This window comes from Xiphophorus hellerii, chromosome 19, assembly GCF_003331165.1.
Source record: "Xiphophorus hellerii strain 12219 chromosome 19, Xiphophorus_hellerii-4.1, whole genome shotgun sequence".
NCBI classification, from domain to species: domain Eukaryota; kingdom Metazoa; phylum Chordata; class Actinopteri; order Cyprinodontiformes; family Poeciliidae; genus Xiphophorus; species Xiphophorus hellerii.
The window spans coordinates 7,224,426-7,249,860 of NC_045690.1; the positions used below are offsets into that span (position 1 = coordinate 7,224,426).

At 42.7% G+C, this 25,435-nt stretch overlaps 1 protein-coding gene across 3 annotated transcripts; it reads left to right on the forward strand.

Annotated features, from left to right (window-relative positions):
- The first annotated feature begins 204 nt into the window (after positions 1-204).
- On the forward strand, positions 205-24,938 carry dicer1 (dicer 1, ribonuclease type III). 3 transcript variants are annotated; one of them, XM_032547048.1, is made up of 30 exons: positions 205-350; positions 2,105-2,160; positions 4,559-4,642; positions 4,712-4,942; positions 5,567-5,729; positions 5,829-5,959; positions 6,545-6,679; positions 6,759-6,919; positions 7,061-7,229; positions 7,931-8,403; positions 9,021-9,153; positions 10,164-10,406; positions 10,476-10,630; positions 10,720-10,852; positions 10,934-11,009; positions 11,506-11,645; positions 11,726-11,905; positions 11,990-12,203; positions 12,640-12,793; positions 12,873-13,055; positions 13,842-13,947; positions 14,022-14,197; positions 14,705-15,383; positions 15,921-16,103; positions 16,550-17,170; positions 18,538-18,793; positions 19,509-19,777; positions 20,402-20,564; positions 20,645-20,720; positions 21,634-24,938. In XM_032547048.1, the coding sequence occupies exons 4-30, from the start codon at positions 4,829-4,831 to the stop codon at positions 21,797-21,799; spliced, it is 5,652 nt and encodes a 1,883-aa protein (XP_032402939.1). In that variant the 5' UTR covers positions 205-350; positions 2,105-2,160; positions 4,559-4,642; positions 4,712-4,828; the 3' UTR covers positions 21,800-24,938. The 3 variants fall into 3 exon arrangements, with proteins under 3 accessions (XP_032402939.1, XP_032402938.1, XP_032402940.1); XM_032547047.1 differs by having other exon boundaries at positions 4,733-4,942; XM_032547049.1 differs by having other exon boundaries at positions 4,733-4,942; positions 14,705-15,344; positions 15,951-16,103.
- Positions 24,939-25,435: the final 497 nt, after the last annotated feature.

Sequence of the window (25,435 nt, forward strand, 5' to 3'; positions counted from 1 at the left end):
AGAACCTTCGTTTTTATTTTCCGAGATATTTTCAGTATTTTAAGGCCTCCCACGGCCCTAAATAACCTCTCTACACCTCTGGAATGTGCAGTTTCCGTCTGAGGCGGGTGAACTCCGTACGCAGGAAGCCTATTCCGGTCCACTTACGTAGGTTAGCGTTCGGGCTGAACAACTACGGCTGCGCAGATAGCGTAAATAATTTAGCGTAGCAGAGGCCCAGGTAAAGGAAGTGGTCCCCCGTGGACAACTAGCCACAAACCGGGACACCGAGCCTGGATGGCAGCGAGGATTTCCACGGAGCCAGTTCAAATGTTTTTATTTGGGACAATTAGAAGCATTTAGCTCCACGGGTGAGTTTCTGCGTGTCTGTTCGGTGTTTCTGGAATATTCTGCGCTACACAGCGGCCCTGCTAGCTGTTAGCCCACTGACATGAGGATGATGATGATGATGATGATGATGGAGGAGCGTGGCGGTGCGGGGCCGTCCCCACGCTGCGGGACTCAGGCCCTGCTTCTGGTCCAGTCACACAGACACGTCTGGTCGAAAGAAAAAACACCAATACGAACCGGGCCAGAACCAGACGGGGTTAAAACATTTTAACCTGCTAGCATTGCTAACATTCTCGACCAGGTTCGGCTGAGGGGTTCTGGGTCAGTTTTGGCTAAAAGCTAAAATCCCAGGTACCAGTTCGATTCCTGGTTCTGTTCCCGGTTTATCGAGGGACTCCTGGTTTGAGCCCCAGACCGGCTGGGGGCTCATAGCGTTATTTTAGGTTCGACGGAACCCCCTGGTTCTGATCCCTGGCCAGTCTGAGCTCTGGCTGCTTTCACCTACAGATATAAATCTGTTTATTTCTGCCTGAACATCACTGACAGGTGACGTCTGGAGGTGAACACATTACTTAAACCAGGTGAATAGGAACTGAAAAGTTCCATTCATATCTGTTAGTGATCAATAATAATAGGGGTGAATTTTACTTAAATCCTGGTGTATCATATAGATCAGAAATATTCTGCACTTTTTCCACATATTGGCCCAGTTTCTTGAGATCTAAATGAACCAACACGTTGTCAATATATCCTCTCATACAGGTGTCCATGTAACAGATTTGCCCAGTAAAGTTATCCAAGAAACTCTCCAGCTCCTCCTATTGGGTCACAGGATATGTCCTTCCAGGGGGGATACACCATATGCAGTCCAGTTATCTATTGTCTATTCTCACTTATCCTTGCAGGGACATCTGGTTTCCATAACTACGCAGGTGATCCACAGGTCTACATTACTATGTCATTAGGAGACTGAACAGATGCTTGGAACAAATCAATGTGCTGTAACTTTCTCCAGCTGGACCGAAACAAAACTGAAGTTATTATCTTTGGACCCAAAGTGGAATGATCTAGTCATCTGTCAGGTTCAGTTATTACAGCTAGAAACTACAGATAAGGCCTGAAATCTGGGCGTATTGATGGATTCAGAGATGAACCTCCATAGTCACATAAAGACAGTTACAAAGTCGGTCTTCTATCGCCTGAAGAACATTTAATGTCCCAACAGCAACCTTCCAGACCACTCAAGACTTCTGATTCTGGTCTGCTCTGAATTTTCTGAGATTTTCCGTCTTATTAATTGTGAAACTTTTATTTCTGCAGTCAGAGATGCATGGCTGGTTAGTTCAACTTGGAAAAAAAATCAAAGAAAATACAAAAATAAACCAAACTGAGTCAGAATAATGTTTCCACACATCAGGACTGTGAAGATCTTTAGGATCGCTGTAGGACAGCGATTTGACTAACAGAACATTATCAGTGTATAAGTAGTTCTATACTGATTAAATCTGGCTGCTGATTCTCATCATTACATAAAAAAAGCCTGTAAATAATTAACTGACAGGACAGAAATAGTCTGGTTCTGACCGAGCTGCCAGAACCCCTGAGAGCTGGTCGATCTAACACAGCTGTGCTCTAAACTTCTTCATTCTAAAACAAAACGACGAGTTTTTAGGTTATTGATGGAGTCAACTTCATCAGGTCCTTTAGTGTCGTTGTTGTAGAAATAACCTGAAATGTTGTGTTTCTGACCTTTTATTCCTCCTTTTCTTTGCAGTTAGTGCAGATCTGCAGGATTCAGTCCGACTGCTGCCGTATGACCCGTTCTGACAGGTTAGTTGTTCTGTCTAGAAATGCATTAAAATACTGTCTTGTGTCCAAATCAGGCAATTTTTCTGCTTAATCTGCTTCACCAGTGACCGCCTGATCTAAAAATGTCAATGTCAGATTTTTTACTCTGATCAGTAAACGCACTATAGTTGAGGAGAACCAGGTTGACGGCAACACTCATTGTTACATCAACCTGCATCCTTCACTGTCTTAAAAAGAATGGGACTCGGTTTTATCATTTCAACATCTGGACAGATGTGAAATATTCATTTATATTGACCTATTAATTAACAATAGGTCTATGTTTTATTTTTTATATCTTACCATTTTGGACCGTTTTTAATTCTGATTGAATTGGATCTTTGATCTTACTAGGAGTACTAGGGTTTTCGACCTCTCCCCAGACTTACTGAAACAGAGCCAAAAGACCCTGAGTCCAAACTGACGACTCTGATGGCTCAAATTAGCATCCCTTCTTCAATTGTAAATGTGGCCGTTGACCGTCAGGCCAGAAGGTAGGAGTGTGAATAGTCCATGTTGGGGGTGGGTATCTATGATACCAACAGGAGATCAGATCTCCTGTCTAGTTCTGAAGCATACATGAAGTGTTTTTGGAGAGATGTGACCTTTTGCAGCTGATCCATGATGTTGTGCTGCATTATCCAGGTCATTTTGCCAAATGTACATAGAGTTTGCAAAACATACAATCTGTTTCAAGAAATATGCAAAGGTTTTTCTAAAAGAAATTAGTAATGTTTTTCTTTTAAATAAAGCTAAGTGGGTTTAAAATGACAGTTTAGAAATAAACTAACCAAATTAATTGTGTTGATCCACCTCAAAAAAATCATGCAAAAAGTGTAAGCAAAAGAAATCTGGGAGACTTTGCACATGCAAATTTGCATGCAGCCTTTTGTGCTGTGGAGGATAAATAGGTGACTGCTTCACCTATTTAGTTCACAAGAACTAATGGCATTTATTTCAGTCATAATCTTGCGGGGGGTGACCAAGGTTCCATCACTATGTGACAGCTGGTCAGCAAACCTGGCAAACATGATTGACATGGCAGCACTGAATGCACATGTGCTTTATCAGGCATGCATTGGGGTGCAGGAGAGACGGGTGGACTTCCTGGTTGAGCTTGCAAAAGAGTTCGGTAACTCTCATGTGAGTGAGAAGAAGGCACACAAGGAGAAACTGCTTCGGCAACAACCTTCCACACCCAGCTCAGGCAAAAGGGCGAAGTGTCAGGTCAACCATCGATGCAGGATGCGTGTCCTGAGGCCGAAACATCATCAGTGACCCCTCACACCCCCACCATGGACTGTTCTCCCTGCTGCCCTCTGGAAAGAGGTTCCGCAGCATCCGGTGCAGGTCCACCTGGTTCCGAAACAGCTTTTTCCCACTTGCCACCAGACTGCTGAACTCTTAACTGGACTGCATTCAAAAACTGGTCTCCACTTTATACCTTGCACATGTACAGAGCTAAATAACTTCTATTTTACTGTCAGTCCTGCACTTTATATTTTATATTTAGATTTATATTCATATTTTATACTGTATTTTATTTTACTCACAACATTGGAACCTCAAACATTGTCCTGAGCCGTATGCAACGAAATTTCGTTCTGTATACACCCTGTGCATGCAAAATGACAACAAAGTCAGTCTAAGTCGAAGTCTAAGTCTAAGGAACAATTGTGCAACTGTGAGATGCGTTGAGGCCATTACCAGGGTACTTATAAGGTAATGGCCTTATTTACAGAACAAAAGCACCTGCTAGATAAAATCCTTCAGCCCAGTTGGCACATCTCTGGACTCCAAAGGTAGAAAGGCCATTTGGCATTTCTCTAGTACTTCCAAACCAGGTCTAACATTAGTCTGAAGCACTGGAGCCATAACTTGTAGGAATCTTTACAAATGTTACTGACGGGGTTGTGGTAGCGCATATGTCCCATATTCTCAGCTTATTCTTTTGGTCAGCTTATGCTCTGAGCATTTTTGCTGCATGTTTTACCATTTTTTTCCTTTCTGCCACTTTCTTGCTTGAACAGTTTTTAAATATTAGTCGGATAATTGTGCCATATTAAAAAAAAAAAGTGAACGGTCGATATAAAACTAGCATGACACTGCTTCTGCTCTTCATATCAGTAATTTATGATCACTCATGGAAATAAGACTGCAGAAAATATTATGATTACCTTTCTTATATCTTCTAAAACATCGAAGATTGTAAGTTTTAATCCGTGGACATGCAGTCTTATCACTTTAGGAAAGAGATAAATGTTTCCTCCAGGTGTGTGTGTCCCTGCTGTGACACGCTGTGAGTGTGTGGAATATAAGAGGGTATATGAGGATAACTCTGCACTGTGTTTCTGTTATGTCGGTTTCCACCTAAATGAAGGAGAGAATCAGGAGTTGAACAGAAATGTTACCATGAAGCCCAGATTAGCTGTTCTCTGCTCGTCAATAAACTCAGCTGTTACCTGTGAGTATCTTTCATGTTTAATTTGGTCTGGATTAATCTGGAATATGATTTTCCTTAGGTTTTCATCAGTGTTCTCCTCTGTCCTGTTAGTGATCTTCAGTCAAGAGGGGAAGATGAAATGAGATAAGTGGACGTCTGGAGGAGCGCAGCCCCTTCACCTCCACCTCCAGCTCAGCTCAGTGAAGCATGGCAGGCCTGCAGCTCGTCACCCCTGCTACTTCACCCATGGGGCCCTTCTTTGGTTTGCCGTGGCAGCAGGAGGCCATCCATGACAACATTTACACGCCCAGGAAATATCAGGCAAGCCCTCTGCTCCTTTCTGACTTTTTTTACACCTAATAAAAATATGAAGATACATTTTTATCTCAATGTCTGAACTCAAATCAGACCAAACCTTTCTTGTTTTAGGTTTAGTTAGAATTGCCAAAACTATTTCTATTTGCTAAAAACCAGAAAACTAAGCAAGAAGATTTTTTTTATGTCGTATTTAAGTGTTTAATTGAGTAGGATTTTAATTTACCTTAACACAATTTGTTTGGATTGTTTAATTATTCCTAATGACTCAATGACTTATTGATCTGTTTTGCTAAACATTTTCCTACATTTTATATGTTAAACAACATTATTAAAATTGGATGTTTTTTTTTTGTTGATTTATTGTTTTGTTCTCTGATCAGTCAGGTGTGTATGGTGTGTGTGTGTGAGTCATTTCAAAACATGCTTTAGAATGTCAGTACTGTCACTAGAGATTATTAACAACAGTAATAAGTGAATTGAAACTGTCCTTTTTTTAGTTTGATCTCCAAAGTGTGGTGATGAAAAAGTTTAAAAACCTACCTTGAAAATGCTTGAAAAGTGCTTGAATCCTAATGTGGGACGTTCAGCATTCATGACGTTCGTACCTGACTGGATCGTTGTCTGTAGGTCGAACTTCTCGAAGCAGCTCTTGAACGCAACACTATCGTCTGCTTGAACACGGACTCAGGGAAGACCTTTATTGCAGTACTCCTAACTAAAGAGCTCTCCCACCAAATCCGAGGGAGCTACCAGGAAAATGCCAAAAGGACAGTTTTCCTGGTTAATTCAGGTAAACCGAGAAAACACCTAGTTCACTCATTTTAAGGTTAAAATCTGATTGGTTGGTTAACAGCGAATGACTTTTTTATTTATTTATTTATTTTTATAGTGTCGTCTGTAATTCAGCAAGCGGCTGCAGTCAGAACTCACTCGGACCTCCAGGTGGGGGAATACTCAGACTGGAAGGAGGCGTCAGCTTGGTCGGATCAGAGATGGAGTCAGGAGATATCCACAAATCAGGTGCTCGTCTTTTACTGTAGGAAAAGCAGCTCCAAGATATTTTCACAGTGGGCTGTTATGAACATCATCAGACATATTTAGGGCTGAGTAATACGACTTAAAATCTTAACTTAAAATTTATACCAAAGTATAACTTCGCAAGATGCTCAACATTACTCTTTTTATTTTCATTTTTTGTGTTCTAGTTCTCATAAAATAACTTTATTCGTGTAATATAACATCTTCATTCTTGCATTATTTTGACTTTATTCTCGTAATTAAAAATAAAAAATCATAGCGTGGCCCTAATAGTCTGTCATAGAGTCGACCAGAATTCAAAGTCCAAATAAACAGAAGCTGTAAAACACGTTTGCCAAACAAAATGGCGGCTCTGGGTGTGCTGACATCACTCTGAACTATGGAGGAAAAACTCCAGATTTTCCAAAAGTTAAATCTTCAAAAACTAAGATTTTGATTAATTGATAAAAACAATTTATCTCCCAGCCATAGTTGTATTACTATTATTCCTTTCTTGTTTGGGCTGCAAAGCTGTTTCCGTTCATGCTGCTCAGATTCTGTCCTCTGATCAGTTTTCTCCTTCCTCAGGTCCTGGTGATGACGTGCCACATCTTCCTTCATGCTCTGAGGAGTCAGATCTTACCTCTGTCTAAAATCAACCTGGTGGTGTTCGACGATTGTCACCTGGCGATCACAGAGCACCCTTACTGTGACATCATGAAGGTGAGGCTTCTCCCAGTAAGTTTAGCCACTCATGCAGGCAATCTGTGCTAACATGGTTGTTCTTTCTGTGTGTGTGCAGCTGTTTGAGGAATGCACTTGTGGACCACGAATACTGGGCCTCACTGCTTCTATCCTCAATGGGAAATGTGACCCATCCGAACTGGAGCAGAAGATCCAGAATCTAGAAAGAATCCTGAAAAGCAATGCTGAAACGGCGACTGACCTGGTGGTCCTCGACAGGTGGGAATTACATTCATTGAACAGTTTTGCTGAGTGGGATTGGGCCTCATCAGAACTGAGGTTTAGTTTTACTAAACGCTTCAGGCTCAGTCAGAACTTACAGCCAAATCTTTAAAAGCTAACATTCGCTGCATGTTTCAGGTACACGTCTCAGCCGAGGGAAGTGGTGCTGGACTGCGGTCCCTACGTGGACAGGAGCGGCCTTTCATCCCGTTTGCAGGCGGAGCTGGATGAAGCTCTCCTCTTCCTCAACGACTGCAACATCCCGTTTTCCAGAGAGGACAGAGATCCCACATTCATCTCCAAACAGGTCAGACCAAAGACGTTTCTGATCCTACTTTTGGTTCAGAAAATGAGAAACGAGCAGCTTTTTGTAGTTCTGGAACAAATGATCGGATTAATTGTCAACTAATTTAATAATTGTCTATTAATCGTTAACTGGAGTGTAGAGATTCAAAAAAACTAAAATTGCGGAAGCACATATTGAGAGCAGTACTTATAACAAAACTGTACAAAAAAATTATGCATTTTGCATTTAAGATAGAAAACGTTTGTTTGTAAATGTCTTCTGCGCAGAACTTCTCTTGTGGCTTCACCTGGTTTTGTAAGCAAAAAATATCTCCTATTAAGCACCCTTTGCTATTCAATTGTTAATCAAATAATCCAAAAATAATAATCAGATCAGCCCTAAACTGTATTGATGCTAAGTGCAAACAGAATGGTCTGAGCTTCTCACATGATATTTTTTCGCTGCAGATTTATTCTTTGCTATAAAAGAACGCTATGTTCGTGCATTAAGGCAATAAAATGTAAATTTTCTTATTTACATTTTTTTTTTGCATCTCTAATATTATATAAACAATAAAAAGAGTTAAGTGGCTAAATAAAAAGTGCAGAATGTGCCATTTAATTTTATCAGATTTATTAAAATATTAAAATAATTGTTAATTGCAGCACTACTTTTTTGTCGTTTTCTGGTTCTTTTTGTATAAACTGACCTTTTCTCTGCAGATCCTGAGCGACTGCCGAGCCGTGTTGCTGGTTCTGGGTCCTTGGTGTGCAGACAAGGCTGCAGGTATCATGGTGCGAGAGCTGCAGAAGTACATCAAACACGAACAGGAGGAGCTCAACAGAAAGTTCCTGCTCTTCACCGACACCACCCTGAGGAAGGTGCATGCTCTGTGCGAGGAGCACTTCTCCCCCGCCTCCCTGGACCTCAAGTTCGTCACGCCGAAGGTGCTGCGCTTGCTTGAGATCCTGCACGAGTACAAGCCGCTGGAGCGCCAGCAGTTTGAGAGTGTGGAGTGGTACAACAACCGCAACCAGGACAATTACGTGTCGTGGAGCGACTCAGAGGATGAGGACGAGGACGAGGAGGTGGAGGCCAAAGAGAGGCCAGAGACCAACTTTCCCTCCCCGTTCACCAACATCCTTTGTGGGATCATCTTCGTGGAGCGGCGCTACACAGCTGTGGTTCTGAACCGGTACGATCCAGACTTTTAATCTTTTAATAGTTTTTATCAATGATTCTCTTCATTTGCTTTTTCATCTACTGAATGAGACTTTGTGTGTTTATTTGATCAGCTGAACAGCTCTTGCTAGGGCTGAAATGATTAATTGTGATTAATCAAATATTGAAATAATTGTCAACAAATTTAGAAATCGATTAATCGCTGACTGGGGGATACAGATTCAAAAAAAGGCATTTTTCTGAAGACCCCCCCCCCGAAAAACTCAACATATTCGCACCTGTAATTAAGGCACAAATGTAAAAAAAATATACATATAGATTTTGTGATTTAAGATAAAAAACACAGTTTTCTGTAAATATGTTTGAACTCCTCAAGTGGTATAATTTAAGCTTCACCAGGTTCAGATTTACAAAATTTTAAGCTATAAATTGTTTATTTTCTTATTTAAATGAGCAATCGAATTGTTTATTTGCATCTGTTAATGTATTTTTAATATTGTTGCTAAAATGGTCAATTAAAAATCCAGTTTTTTAATTTATTGATTTTCAGAATAATAAATGGATAAATTGATATTTTTCTTTTGCTGTAAAACTTGTTGAGGACCAACATAGAACTCTATGTGTTTGTAGTCTAATCAAAGAGGCAGGGAAGCAGGACCCGGAGCTGGCTTACATCAGCAGCAACTTCATCACCGGCCACAGCATCGGGAAGAACCAGCCGAGGAACAAGCAGATGGAGGTGGAGTTCAGGAAGCAGGAGGAGGTATATAAAAGTCTCACACCATGTTGGTTCTTTATTCTGCTCTGAAATCAGCAGAGCAGCAGGTGGAAATTAACTTTTAATCAACAATGTTTGGTCGGTTATTTAGAAAGTTGAGTGGAGCTGCACTCTTCAGGTATACCAACCCCACACATGCAAAGACACACAGGACAGCTGCAGACTGCATCCAGAGTGGTGGAGGAAAATGTTTTTAAATAATAAAAAATAGGTCATTTTTTTTTAAAGAAAATATAGTATTTATGTAGATGTTGACAGTTTACTGTTGTATGGACAAGTAAACTATGATTCACTGGAGGTAGATACCCCAACTACGTAGACATGGTTGATTTTTAAAGCAAAATGAAGAAAAACCGTCCTAAATTATTTGGTGACTGAATGACACTTAAAACTGGGGGAAAATAAATCAGCTAAATTTACAGTTAAGTTATTTACGAATAAAACAGTGTGGCTACTCACTATATTATTGACGTCAAATCTAAAATAGAATAAGACATTTTTTTTTTAAATGACAATGATTTATACTGGAACATTTCTATTAACTTTGAACTGTATATGTTATGTATGACTTTGATACTGTAATTCATTTAGAAATTTAAATTCTCTGCACAATTAGAAGTGATTAAAAGAAAAACTGGTGCAACTTGCTGCACAAAGTCTCCACTTTTTAAAAAATCTTTCAATATTTCAACAAATATTGACCAGTTTAAAAACTTGGTGGTTTTGTCTTTTCTGTTGGCTCATCAGTCACCTCTGGGTGTCATCTCCTCAGACGCTCGTCATGCATAGTGGCTCTGCTCCTCTGCTTTCTGTTCACTGTCACCCAACTCCAAACTTTGGACCAGTTGTTAAACTGTTTAAATCATACATCAAAAGTTTATATTTCACTGTCTATCACCAGAGAAAACCACAGTTGGAGATTTTGCAGGATGGTTGAATTGTTTAGAAACAATCAGAATTCAATCCGTCTCCCATCCACCATCTTCTCCTTGCAGGTTCTCAGAAAGTTCAGAGCTCACGAAACCAACCTGCTGATTGCCACCAGCATCGTAGAGGAAGGTGTGGATATTCCAAAGTGCAACCTTGTGGTCCGCTTCGACCTGCCTACAGAGTACAGATCCTACGTCCAGTCCAAGGGCCGAGCCCGGGCCCCCGTCTCCAATTACATCATGCTGGCCGATTCTGAGAGGACAAAGAGCTTCGAAGAGGATCTAACCACCTACAAGGCCATCGAAAAGGTAGTTTACATCTGATTTTAAAGCGATGAGGAGGAAAACTTGACGGTATTGTGACTTTCCCCGGAGCAGATCCTGAGGAATAAATGCTCCAAGTCGGTGGAGGCGGGGGAGTTTGAGGCAGACCAGAGTCTGGACGACGATAACCTCCTCCCTCCATATGTCCTGCGGTCTGAAGACGGAGGCCCACGGGTCACCATCAACACGGCCATCGGACACATCAACAGGTCCTCCCCTCAGGTCTCCATGGTTACCTCGGTTCTGAACAAAGAACTTGTGCTAAAGCGGTTTCTTTTGTTTTTCCTCTGGTTCTCAGGTATTGCGCTCGGCTGCCCAGTGACCCGTTCACACACCTCGCTCCCAAATGTAAAACTGTGGAGACGGGCGATGGACGCTTCCAGTCCACCCTCTTCTTACCCATAAACTCTCCTCTGAGAGTCCCCGTCAAGGTGCAGCTGCTTTCCTGCAGGTTCTTCTGCTGAACTTCAGCTCCACCTCTCCGTCATATTGATGTGTCTGTGTGTGTTCAGGGTCCCATCATGAACTGCGCCCGGCTGGCTGAGAAAGCTGTTGCACTGCTCTGCTGTGAAAAACTCCATAAAATAGGTAAACAAGTTATTGATTAATTAGTTAATCAAAAGGTCATTGATCTTATCAATTGACTAACAATGAATTTTCTTTTGCATCAAGAGGGTCAACTATCTTTCAAGTAACAAATAGGATTAACAGTAAAAACATGTTATTTTTTTACTGAATAAAAAAAAAATTACCCTATTTTAACATTAACAGCTGAAAGCTAACATTATCTGCCATTTTAAATAGTGACTGAATAAACAGAAAATTGTGGTTTTCTCACATTATTAAACATTTTTATAAAATATAACAAAACAGGAACCTCTTAGGTTGCAGAATAGAAAAATAAAAGATGAAAAGAATAAAATATGTGAAACAAGAACAGAGAAATGTTCATCCATAAGTACCGTCTGTTTGCTCTTTAAGCAATGTTAAAGCTTCGCTCCATGAAGCGCATTAACTAACGACAGCCCTCAAAATCAAAGTTGTTTATCAATGGTGGCTCATCCTGTTCTGTACTGTATCACAGGTGAGCTGGACGACCACCTGATGCCTGTTGGGAAAGAGACGGTGAAGTACGAGGAGGAGCTGGACCTTCATGATGAGGAGGAGACCAATGTCCCGGGTCGACCTGGCTCCACCAAGAGGAGGCAGTGCTACCCTAAAGCCGTACGTTCCTCTGCTTTCCGTTGGGTTCGTCATAAATCAGATCTGGATTATAAGCAGTGACGCGCCCTGTTCCTCTACAGATACCCGAGTGTCTGCAGGACAGCTATGCCCTGCCGGAGCAGACCTACTTCCTATATGTGATCGGGATGGTCCTTACCACGCCGCTCCCCGATGAGCTGAACTTCCGCAGGAGAAAGCTGTACCCCCCTGAGGACACGACTCGGTGCTTCGGCATCCTGACTGCCAAACCCATACCTCGAGTCCGTCTCCGTCTGCACCTATCCTGGAAATATTCTCTCCTCCCTCTGGGATTCTGATGATTTGTGTGTCCATGGCTTTTGCAGATTCCTCATTTCCCGGTGTACACCCGTTCTGGTGAGGTGACCATCTCCATCGAGCTGCAGAAGTCGGGCTTCACGCTCAGCTCAGCCCAGCTGGACCTCATCACCCGCATGCATCAGTACATCTTCTCCCACATCCTCCGCCTGGAGAAACCTGCACTGGAGTTCAAACCCACGCTGGCTGACTCAGCTTATTGCGTTCTACCTCTGAATGTTGGTGAGTGCTCCTTCGCTCCTCCTCTTCTTCAGCAGTCACACTCAGTTAGTGTCCTGTAGGGCGGGGCGATAAATTTATTTAATCGATTAATCTACCGTAAGTTCAAACATTTGAGTCGCACTCAGAAATCATTCATTGCCTTCATTATATTCAGTGACTTGAGACGGTTGAGACTACTGCTAGCTAACCTTTTTGTGTCTAACCTGGGTGAGTGCAAACATTTTAAATTCTGTTGTTAATGGTCTTAAAATGATCTTAAAAAGTCTTAAATTTGTGTTGGTGAAACCTGCAGAAACGCAGCTTTTCAAAATATTTTCTGTCATTTGTAATTTCTTTTTTAGAAAAGAAAGCTAGAAAAAAAAATCTGACTTAAAAAAATCTGAAATTTTACTTTTAAGCTGTATCACCTGACCTCATCCCATCTCTGTTTCTTCAGTTGGAGACTCTGACACTCTGGATATGGACTTTATGTTCATGGAGGACATTGAGAAGTCTGAGGCCCGAACAGGCATTCCTACCACTAAGTACACCAAGCAGAACCCCTTCACCTTCAAGCTGGAGGACTACCAGGATGCTGTGATCATTCCAAGGTACGGCCAGCTTTCCTCTGAGCGTTTCGCACCGAGCCGACGTGAAACGCTGAACAGCTGTCCATCGTTTCCTCCTCAGGTATCGTAACTTCGACCAGCCACATCGTTTCTACGTCGCTGACGTCTACACCGACCTGACGCCGCTCAGCAAGTTCCCATCGCCGGAGTACGAGACCTTCGCCGAGTATTACAAAACAAAATACAACCTGGACCTGTCCAACCTGAACCAGCCGCTGCTGGATGTCGACCACACCTCTTCCAGGTGAAGCTCTCCTGCAGCATTTGCGTTATGATCTTTAACATTCCCATTTCTGACACATAAACTAATAATGATGCCACCACCAGTGTCAACAGTGGGAACAGTGCCTTCTTTTTACTGTCTCTTATGGCTTGTTATAAACTGCAAACAGAATTTATGGTTTTCTTTCAATAACTGATTCCTTTTTTCCACCAGTGAAGCTTTAATAATCCTGCAACAGAAACCACACATGGTATATCTGTATGAACATCTCTCTGTTCCTGGGAAATTAGTTCTTTTCAAATTTTAGTTTTCTACTCAGAAACTTAAGAGGTTCCTGTTTTGTTAGATTTTATCAATGCATCTATGTTTTCTGACGAGAAAACCAAAATTTTCTGTTTAGCATTTAATAAAGCTGACACAAAATCGTTATTTTAAATTCAGTATATTATGAAAGGTTTAGCCATTTATGTTATAGAAAGATGATCAGGCCTCTTAATACAACAGATAACTGATTTTTAATAAAATGGCAGCTTATCAGTGGTTTGTTACTCGATCTGTAAGATTAATCAACTTTAGATTAACTCTTTAATCGATAATCTGCATCAGCATCTTTACTTGGCATATGGTTTTATAACCTAACCCTGCTTTTCGCTTCTCAACAACATGTAGCAATCTTTCTGCTGAGACAATTTGCAGCTATCAGGGAATATTCATATCATCCACTTTATCAAAATACTATTTGAAAGTAGAAACTGTTCAGTCTGGTCTCTGCTGCGCTCCAGTTGACCGGATCTCTGGTGTCCTCAGACTCAACCTGTTGACTCCCCGACACCTGAACCAGAAAGGGAAGGCTTTGCCACTAAGCAGCGCAGAGAAGAGGAAGGCCAAGTGGGAGAGCCTGCAGAACAAACAGGTAGAATCTGCAGTGTGTTCATGGTTTGTGTTTTGAAAGCTGTTCACCTTGATTCATTACTGTTCTGGTGTTAGATTCTGGTTCCAGAGCTGTGTGCCATCCATCCCATTCCCGCCTCCCTGTGGAGGAAAGCCGTGTGTCTGCCCAGCATCCTGTACCGCCTCCACTGCCTGCTGACGGCCGAGGAGCTGCGAGCCCAGACTGCCACCAAAGCTGGAGTTGGGGTACAGACCCTCCCCCCCGACTTCAGGTGACCCGGCAGACCCGCCTCCACAGAACCTCACTTAGGTTTGATAGGAAAACGTTGAGATTTTGTTCTCCGAAGCAAATATCTGAATATCTCTTTCTGCAGCTGTGAGAAGGAAACTGGCGCCACCTGGTGTTCATTCTTTATAAATACTAAAGGAAAAAATAACTTGCACATTTTCCTCCCAGATCAACAGCGTCATTATAGATCAGGGTTGTGGTTTTTGTGTGTTATTTAGAATGTCTTCCAGTTTCAGTGAGAGTTCTTTACAAGATTATTTCATTGTTTATTGCTTTATTGGTCTTTGAAAGGTCAAACTTTCATTATATTGCTTGAAAATGGACTCAAAGCAACAACAATATTGTTTGTCACAATAATTTCCATGGCAATTTATCATCCAGCAAACTGTTTTTCACTTTCTAAATTGATTTACTGAACTAAATTAAGTTTCTGATGATGTTGTAATTTGTGTTTCCTGATCTCTGTAACGCCGGGTTGCTCCGTCTGCAGGTATCCAAACCTGGACTTTGGCTGGAAGAGATCCATCGACATAAAAACGTTCTGCCCTTGTCCCGAATCCTGCAGTGAAGAAGACGATTGTAAGCACCAAAATCTCACCTTCTTAGCACTTCCCAGCAGTCACCAGGGGCCCCTCCCGGCCCCTGCAGAGGGGCCCTGCACGGGGAACCTAACAAACGGCACTACCGTGACGGAAGACGGCCACAGAGACGAGCACCTTCACCAACATGACAGTTGCCAAGGCTGCGTTGGCAGCTCTGAATGGAAACACGACCCTACCTCAGTTCCTGCGCAGATGCCCCTCAGCTCCAGTCCTCCTCAGCCCAGCCATGAATGTACCTCAGGGAGGACCTCACACCACAGTAATGAAGCTACCTCAGACTGCACTCGTACAGCACCTTCCCCTGACCTCACAGCCGGGCCCCGGGCCGCGGACTCACCCAGGAACCTGGGCCCCAACCCCGGCCTCATCCTTCAGGCCTTGACTCTGTCCAATGCCAGCGACGGCTTCAACCTGGAGCGGCTTGAGATGCTCGGCGACTCCTTTCTGAAGCACGCCATCACCACCTATCTGTTCTGCACCTACCCCGACGCACACGAAGGGAGGCTCAGCTACATGCGCAGCAAGAAGGTGAGACACGCTGAGGTCAGCTGCTGTGTTGGATTCCAGGTGTTAAGTTGCACAAAATTCGAGACCAAACTTCAGCTTTAAAAGAGAACAAACACAGCTTTAATTAACATTTGCAAATGGAGAAAACATACAAAGCTCACATCTCAGTGAGAATCGGATGAGTTCTGACTTGGGGCTGAACGTCCCCTCATTTACATTAGATACATCACACATTACTTAGTCACACCCCCTGGCTCAAGTGTCAGGTAAAAATCTATACGTTACTTATCTGTAAGTTTCAGTGGAGCAGGGTTGCATACACATTCACAGCTCAACGTAAGGCGTTTCTCCAAGAAAGGCCTCTCTGCTGATGGCTAAACAGATACTAGAAACTGAATTTCTACAATCTACGCTTATCACCTTAGCCATGTCTCACATTTCTAACCGCTGAACACCCTGGTCTTCACTTATTTGAGGAGGGTCAGAAGAGCATATATCCTGTTGAGCTGCAACTGAGTGCAAACCTTTAATAAAAACATCATAAAGTGTACATTCAAATTTATTTAAACTTGTCTACTAAATTTTTCCTTCACACAGGAACCAGTTCACATTCTTTGTGTTCCGCAGGTGAGCAACTGTAACCTGTACCGTCTGGGGAAGAAGAAAGGGCTTCCCAGCCGGATGGTGGTGTCCATCTTTGACCCTCCGGTCAACTGGTTGCCGCCTGGATACGTGGTGAACCAGGACAAGAGCAGCTCGGACAGAGTGGACTCTGAGGAGGTTGGAGTCTTTTTCCTTCTGCTACGCACTGCAAAAACCCAAAATCTCACCAAGAATTTTTGGTCTAGTTGCTTGTGCAAATATCTTAGTACACCTGAGATTAGACAAAATGTACTTACAAGTAGTTTTTCAGCAAGATATACAGTAGATGCTTGATTGAAGTAATTTCTTAATACTCATGGCAGATTTTTTTTATTTTAAAAACAAGACATTTTCCCCATGTGATAAGTGAAATAACCTGCCTGGGGAACTTGTACTTTTTCATCAATATCAAGGAATTATTTTCTTTAAAAAAAGCTCTGATCTTGCTGGAAGGATGCATGTTTGTTTTAGTGTCATTTCAAGATATTTGAAGTAGAAACTTGATCAAAAATACATGGTGAGATTTTGTGTTTTTGTGGAAACCCGCTTGTTGACCTTCTGGTTGACGCTTCCTGTCCCTCCAGGCGAGAGAGGAGCTGGTGTCCAACGGGCGATCTGGGAACGACTTTGATGACGAGGACAGGGACGACGAGGGTGAAGACGTGGACGAAGACGAGCTGATGCTGAAGGACGAACCGAAGGATGACGTCAACATGGAGGACGACTTGGAATACTACAAGGAGCACATCCGTTTCATCGACAACATGCTGCTGGGGTCTGGTGCGTTTGGGAAGAAGATCTCCATCAGCGGCTTCGGCCCGCCGCTCAGCCCGGCTCCAGGCTCCTCCCCCTCCATGGACTCCTCCTATGATTGGAAGGCCCCCAAGAAGCCCGCCCAGCACTCTGAACAGGCGCACTGCGGCTCGGCGGCCGAGGAGTTCGACTACAGCTCGTGGGACGCCATGTGCTACCTGGACCCCAGCAAGGCGGGCGAGGAGGACGACTTTGTGGTGGGATTCTGGAACCCGTCGGAGGAGAACTGCGGCACCGAGCTCGGGAAGCAGTCCATCTCCTACGACCTGCACACGGAGCAGTGCATCGCAGACAAGAGCATTGCCGACTGTGTGGAGGCTCTGCTGGGCTGCTACCTGACCAGCTGTGGAGAGCGGGCCGCCCAGATGTTCCTCTGCTCGCTGGGTCTCAAGGTGAGACGGGGAATGTCCCACTGGGCTGGAATAAGTGTAAAACCTGAGGAATCAGTGGAGGAAAATATAGAAACATTGGGTTATCCATCAGGGTACAACGGCATAATCCTGTAGAAACTCTGGAGGAAAACAGGCTAAGTCAGGGGTGTCCAAAGTGCGGCTCCTGCAGTGATGATGTGTGATACAGATGGAGAATATTTGCTATTAATTAGGACAAAAATATTAGAGACAAATTAAAATCTTACAAGAGAAAATGTTGGCTGCAGCACAAAGTGTTAGGGCTGTGACTAAGGACTATTGGAATAATCTATTTATTCCGATGATTAATCAGATAAAAAAAATGTGCACATTCTGCACATTTATTTGAGCCACTTGACCTTTTTATACAATATTAAACATACATTAAAATTTGCAAATAAACAATTACATTCCTTTAATAAGTAAGAAAATAAACTTTTATTGCCTGAAATGCAATAGCTTGGCATTCCTTTAGTGTACGCTCGATTGTTTGGTACGTCTAACTTCCACATGTGGAAAGCTTGACTTGACATCAATGCAAAAGTGCTTAATAGGAGTTTTTTGTAATTTTTTTGTACAGAATTTAAACAAGGTTAGGTTTCGTTTTTTATATATATCTTATATGAAAAAATAATATTTTTGGCTTAATTACTGCTCTGAGTATGTTATTTCAGAAAATGTCCTTGTTTTAGTCTGTATTCTCCACTTAGCAATTACTAAATTAGTTGACAATTATTTCAATAATCAATTAATCCAATTAGTTGTTTACTTCCTGCAAAGTATCCAATACCTCTGCTTTTTGTCGTCCTCTGAGGACTACATCGCTCCAGCAGACTTTGATGCATTTAAATAAATGTATTAAGTTTGGCTTATTAAATTTTTAATTACTCAGAATTAAATAATGTTTTATTATTTTTCAGAGATTTTTAAACATTTGCAAAGCAGACCCTCTTTCTTTTAATGAAGCAAACCTTGAAACCCTCCTATATTTTGGATCTAAAATAATTTACACATCTCTTTCCAACAAAATAATCGACTATTTTACTCATTTAATTCAAGTATTGAAACTTCGTTTATTGTTGAGTAGGTAAGGAAAGTGAGTATTTTGTTTCTGTTTTTTTCCCCTAAATATTTTTTCGCCTGTGAGTCAGTTTGACATGGCGATGTTGGCTCATGTGGAAGAGTTTGGACCCCTGAATAAACCAGATCAGTACGGAAAGAGTGCAAAACTTTCTAATCTAACTGTAGTCATGTGTTGCACTATGTTTCCCAGCATGCATTCAGTTTTGCATCACTTCCTTATTTAAAACTTGATGTTTCTCTGTCTCTCTTGTTGCTGTTGTGTGCAGGTGCTGCCGGTGCAGAGGGGGTCTCACACGGCGCTGCTGGTACCGGCTGTTCTGACTCCAGCCGTGGAGCTGATGTACGGCTGGCTGAAGATCCCGCCCCGCTGCATGCTGGACCATCCTGACGCAGAGCGCACGCTGCAGCACCTCATCTCGGGGTTCGAGAACTTTGAGAGGAAAATCAACTACACGTTTCAGAACAAGGCTTACCTGCTGCAGGCCTTCACCCACGCCTCCTACCATTACAACACCATCACAGGTCAGACTGGGATCACTAGGTGACTCTTTGACTCCAGCATTGCAATAAATCTATTTTTTTTTAAGACTTTGAAGAATTTTTTTACATCAATCCACTCCTTGGGTTTCCATAGTTTAGAATGATATCAGCGCACCCAGGGCGGCCATCTTGTTTGACAAGCATGTTTTAGAGCTTCTTTAGGTCAACTCTACGATGGAGGTTAAGGGTTATATTTTCGAATTATAAGAAGTCATAATATTGCTGGAATAAAGATGAAATATAAGATCTCCAACACAAGAAATAAAAATATTAAGATGAGGAATGTCCAGTATCTTGTAAAAGAAATACTTAATAGTTTAACATAGCATCAAATTATCATCTGCACAGGACTTGCAGTTGTTTGCACAATCGTTTTAATTTCAAACAACCACATGAACTGAGCTGGTCACATCAAATCCTGATAACTACGCTTTTTTTCTCATTAAAACAACTTGTTTTTCAATTTTAAAATGTTAATTTCTGGTAGATTAGTTTATTTTTTCTCCTAATATGACTGTTCTCTTAAATAACAGCCACTTTTTGAAAGTATTTCTTGTAATTTTGTTTTTAGAAAAGAAAATGGGCAAAAAATCTATTAAAATTAGAAGTCAGATCTGGTATGAAAAAAAAATCTGATGTTTTATTTCTAAACCATCTCAACCAGCCCTAACTCCAGCTCTCTTGTCTGTGTCCTCAGATTGCTACCAGCGGCTGGAGTTTCTTGGCGACGCGATCTTAGACTACCTCATAACGAAGCACCTTTACGAAGACCCTCGGCAGCATTCGCCCGGCGTGCTGACGGACCTGCGCTCGGCGCTAGTCAACAACACCATCTTCGCCTCGCTCGCTGTCAAATATGACTACCACAAGTTCTTCAAGGCCATCTCTCCAGAGCTGTTCCACGTCATCGACGACTTTGTGCAGTTTCAGCTGGAGAAGGACGAGATGCAGGGCATGGACTCTGAGGTGAGTTTGCTTTACTGAGAACAGCGGAGGCCTGCAGCCAGAAACCCAATACAGGAACCCGCGTTGTGTTCCAGAGGGTTCAGGACCGACAACAAGCCGGCATTTGGATTTAATTTGCCCGGAAATCAGTAACTTGGCACCAGATCTGCTCCGGTTGTTCCTGGGAAGGAGTTTTCTGCCTCAGGAACAACACAAACATACAAGACTGGGGGAAAAAAGTAGAAACTCCCTGCCTTATGTTGTTGTTTGACTCTGTTTTTTAGATTCTGAGTGGCTTGAAGTTTAAATCACAAAGTTGAGGGACATTTTCAGTCTGTTTCTGCGTCAAAATGTAATGAAACATCATTAAAACCACATTATGTAACCGATAAAAAATGTAATAAAATTCTTTAATTTTTTTACTTTCTGCCACATTATGTAATATTATTTTACTATTATAAAATGCAGATTTAGTCTTTTTTTTAAAAGCCCGACTTTATTACATTATTATATATTTCGCTGTTATCACATTACAGGCTTGTTAATTAGAGGCATTGTTAGTACTAATTATGCCTCCAAATGTCTGTAGTTCCTACCAGTTTTTCTGGTTTAGTGGGTTGAACAGCTGCTTGTGTTTCCCTGCAGCTGCGACGCTCCGAAGAAGACGAAGAGAAGGAAGAGGACATCGAGGTGCCCAAGGCCATGGGGGACATCTTTGAGTCTCTGGCTGGAGCCATCTACATGGACAGCAGGATGTCCCTGGAGACGGTGTGGCAGGTCTACTATCCAATGATGAGGCCTCTCATCGGTGAGTCTGCCGAGTTCGTCTTCGATACGTCGGCTCGTTTCTGTCCGCGTTTCTCATCACTGGAAAATTTTCTCCTCCAGAGAAATTCTCCGCCAACGTTCCTCGCTCTCCAGTCCGGGAACTCCTGGAGATGGAACCAGAAACTGCCAAGTTTAGGTAAGAAAATCCCCAAATCTGGGATCTTTTGTGAGATTTATGGGAACAGCATATTTATGTAGTATATTCATGAATTGATTTTAGTACTGTGCGGACTAGGGGCCGTTAGTGGCCCTTGGACTGATACTGTGTGGCCCCCCAAAAGTTCAAGACAGACACCGATGTGTCCTGACCGGAACTGATGGTTGATGCATATGGAGATTTTTTATTTGTAATTTGAGTAAAATTATTTCCAAAATGTTCAGTAGAACTCAAAGTGTTTGTCTTTTTATAACCAAGCTTTCATAATAAGTACAAAAACGTCTGTCTGGAGACTTCAACTGAAATGCCAGCTTTGTTAATTTATTCATTTTGACTAAATGTTTCATTTTGAAACAAATTGACCCAGATTCTGTTCTTTAAAAATTAGAACAAATTTGTTCAACTGAGCCCTAAAGAATTTGTAAACTAGATGCCTTTCTTTTAATACGACAAATTTATTTTGGATTTATAATGTATAGCATCCCTTCCTGCAAAAAACAAAAGAAAAAAAATCTAGTTATTTTGCTTCCTAGTTTTATTTTATTGACTCGTCAATACTTTTAGCTCTATGATTTTTGCCCACGTGACAAAAAAAGTTTTGACACCCCTCCTACTCCTCAATCACCTGCATATTACACACTGTTAGTGCAGCGTACATTTAGGCCACACCCCCTTACTTCCACTGCTTACTTCTCCTACTGAAACATCTTTTTAAATTGCATAAAATGAAGTAGATTTTAACAAACATCTCAAATTATATTTCATTGATGGTTTTAATATTTAATGCAAGTATCAAATGTATGTTGAAACTACAAAATGTATGTAAAAACAGATGTTATTAATGTAAATCTTTGTTAAACTGAGCGTGGATTTGTTCTGTTCCCCTTCGCAGCCCAGCGGAGCGTACCTACGACGGGAAGGTGCGTGTGACGGTGGAAGTTGTCGGGAAGGGGAAGTTCAAAGGAGTCGGCCGCAGCTACCGGATCGCCAAGTCGGCGGCGGCCCGCCGAGCTCTGCGCAGCCTCAAAGCCAATCAACCTCAGGTCCAGACCAACTGAGCTGCCAGCTCGCAGCATTAGCACCTAGCAGAGAGAACGGCGCGGCGTTCCCGTGAAGACGCCACAGCAGAGCACTCTGAGCTCACATCCCGTTTGTTTTTTTCCCTTTTTTTTTCTTTTCTTTTGTTTGTTTGCGCAGACACAATCTTTCTTTGTGCTTCGTGTGATCACGAGTGCTTTATCGTCCCGGCCGAAGAGGTCAGGTGTGCTGCTGTGTCCGTGAGACGAGCCTCACACTTCGACCCCGGAACGGACGAAGCTCGGTTGGAGCGAAACGCGGCTCTCCGTCTCCGCCTCCTCATCGGTTTGCACTTATTCCACCAGTTTTCTGAACAGTCACTCTGACACCAAAATCCCCTTTGTAGCAAAGCAAGAGAATATATCTGTAAACAAGAACTCCATGATGATGATGATGATGCGGCCTCGGACGCTAAGGCCGGCCCTCATATCCTGAAATAGGAATCCCAACATTCCCAGTTACTGTAGTTGGTCCCATGTTGCTGTGGCTTTTGTGGAAACGCACGGTCGTCTTGGCAACGGATCTACCAAAGCTGAACCAACATGCGACGACGCTCTGAGGCCGAATGATTCCTGCGGAGTTTAGGATTTTATTCCCTCTGATTAATGTTGCTTCCTGCTAAATGTGGTCGATAAGCCCTGTTTGTTGTTTTTTTTGTTTTGTTTTATTTTATTTTTTTTCATGAATACCTCAGTTAACTGCATGCATCTCTCGTCTTCTTTCTGTTTGTTTGGTGCTATGTTTTTGTATTAAGCTTGAACTTCTCATCTTTTTTGCACTGTAACTACAATACCTCCTTATTTGACCTTTTGTTGACCTGTCGCCATGAAGCCTCGCCACCTTACGCTCGTCGGAAGAGGGGGTGGGGCCAAGTTAGCTGTTAGTGATTGGCTCCGTGCAGACGCATCATCAGTGTTGCTGCAGAGGGGTCGGGGGTCATCAGGCTGCACTCTGGGGTCCGTGTGGTTTCTACCTCAGCTCCGTGACGCCGTCGGCGACGCCCGCTGCAGCCGTGTTCCTCAGTGCCTTCCCGCGGGAATCCTCCACTCATCGACATTTGAGATGGACACGTTTATGAACTGTACAGTGTACCAGCATTCAACCCACTGAAGGGTAGGGCTGCATAGTTGGAAATGATCAGCAGCTGGAAATCAACGTTAAAGTTTCCACTTTCTGTATATTTAAAAGCAGATATTTTCCCCAATATATTTCAATGTTTAAAAGGTTGAAGAAGTGATGGAGAAAACGCCTCTGAATCAGGCGACAGACGGTTAGAAATCTGGACGGATCCGTCCATTTCAGTGTGTTGATCTGCTCGGTTTTCAAGCCGCTCGTGTCGTCGTGGTAACCTCGCTCTGTCTCTGCAGCTCCTGCCCGCTCGTCGGCTCGGCCCGGTCCGGCGGAGTGCAGCCTGCGGTCGCCTCGGATCCGCTGTGAACTCAGACTCTAGAGAGTGAAATGTCTCGGTCAGACTCTGCATTCTCCTCCTCCTCCTGGCTCTCGTCGTTTCCTTTTTCGTTGTTAAACATGTAGCACAAAGAGCATTGCACTTGCCGCCATATTTTACCTCATGTCAGAGCGGAAGGGAGCAGGCGAAGGAGAAGAGGGAACCGCCGGTGTTAAACAGAACGTTCCTGCAGGTCGCCACCTGACCCCGCACTGGAACAAACTGATCCGCTGCCCTCCCATCAGTCCAACCACAGAGGACTGCTGAGAGCTCATGTCAGAACCCAGTTCTGTTTGGATCAGGTCTCCACCCAGCTCATGCTTTCCTGTTAGATCTGAGTTAATAAAGTTGCTCAGTTTTGTATGAGAGAAACTTTCAGCTGTTTTTTACACAAATCGATGATCAAGTTTGACTGAGAGTCAGAACCACATTCGTCTTTCACTCTTTTCGAACTTCTGCGATGATTGATGTTTGTGAGAATCTACAGTTGTCAGTTTTGCTTTAGATGACTTGAACTTTTTCCAGTGTATTTCAGGAAGGCTGATTCTTCCTCCTCCTGCGTTTTCCTGTGAATTATTGATCCGGTTGTTGCTGGGTTGTTGTTTCTCTGAGGTTTTTTTTAAGTTGCCATCTGTTTGGGCGGTTAGGTGCCTCGGTTAACTCCAGTTTCTTCCTGATCTGAAGAGTTCTGATGGTGGTTGTTGGTGTTTCAGCTTCAGCAGAACGTGAATATTTTTATCAGTCCAGCACAACGCTGGGCTGCGTTCCTGGACCTCAGTCACTGAGCAAACTCACATCACACTGCAGAAACAAAATCTTACCAAGTAATTTTTATTTAGTTTCCAGTGCAAATATCTTACTACACTTGAAATAAGACAACTAACTTTCAAGTAACAATTCACCAAGATATAGGAGCTTGTTTTAAGTCGATAATTTCTTAATGTTGATGAAAAATTACTAGTTCAATTGGCAGATTATGTCACTTATAATGTGGGAAAAATTTCTTTTTAAAAGTGAACAAGTACTTTTTTTTATCAGTATTAAGAAATTACTGACTCTAAACAAGCTCCTTTATCTTGCTGAAAAGTTTCTTATATTTGTTTTTGTCTTGTTTCCAGTGTATTAAGATTTGTTCTAGAAGCTAAATCAAAAATACTTGGTAAAATTGTGTTTTGCACTCCTGGTTTTAGTTTGACAAATTAAAAGATGTTTTTATATAAACAGAACTCAAACTCAGATTACTGTTTTGTCGTTTCGGTTCTGATGTTCTGGAGAAAAGTGCCGATGAAGCTCCATCTCTGAATAGTCCAGCCTCAGGATTTACAAGAGGGATGGAGAAGCTGAGTGACTGAGCTCCAGCAGAGGGCAGTGGTGGGCTGTGATGTGCAGCTGAACAGATCCGCTTCAGGTCCAGAGTTTTGGATTTGATTTTATTGACGGTTCTGAATGCAGAGGCTGGTCTGAGGTCAGTTCTAGCAGAGCTGGGTGTCTGTGCCGTGTTGGGGGCCGATCCGGGGTCGGTTCGCGAGACCGTCAGGAACGTTAACGTAACAGCGATCTGCAGTGGTGTACAGTCTGCACCTTATGGAGCACAGAGACCTGTACCATGTTGTTTTCTTTGGATGTTTCTGTTTGTGTAGCTCTGTATATCTCCAATAAAGTCCTGATCATCAGCTCGGCCTCTCTGAATTGATTATTCTCTACTGGAGGCCTGTTTCCTCTCAGGCGGCCGCCCGCCGTCTCCTCCTCCACCTCCTCTCTCGGCTCTGAGGCTCGTCAGCAGCACCAGGTTTATTGGCTCGGAGCGAGCAGCAGGCCGGGGCTTCACAGCACGTTTATCGGGCCCCGGGGACCGAACGCGGAGCGGCCCCGGCAGCAGGTTCATGCTCTGAACTCAGTCACTTCCCACGTCTTCTAGTGCGTCGTTAATCTGGTGTTTTAGACGGTCCTGATGTGGTCACCGACTGACCCAGGTCAGCTGGTAACGGTCTGAACGAAGATGAGGAGCTCAGCAGCTGATCTCAGGTCCATGGAAAGAGGAAGAAAAGAATCTGATTGTTCAATTTATCCAAACAGCAACTCAGAGTGAATGCATTAGAAGTTTCTGATAGTTATTAGTTATGATTTAAAGACCTTACAACCTCTGGTCCAAGCCTGTTTCAATTGATTC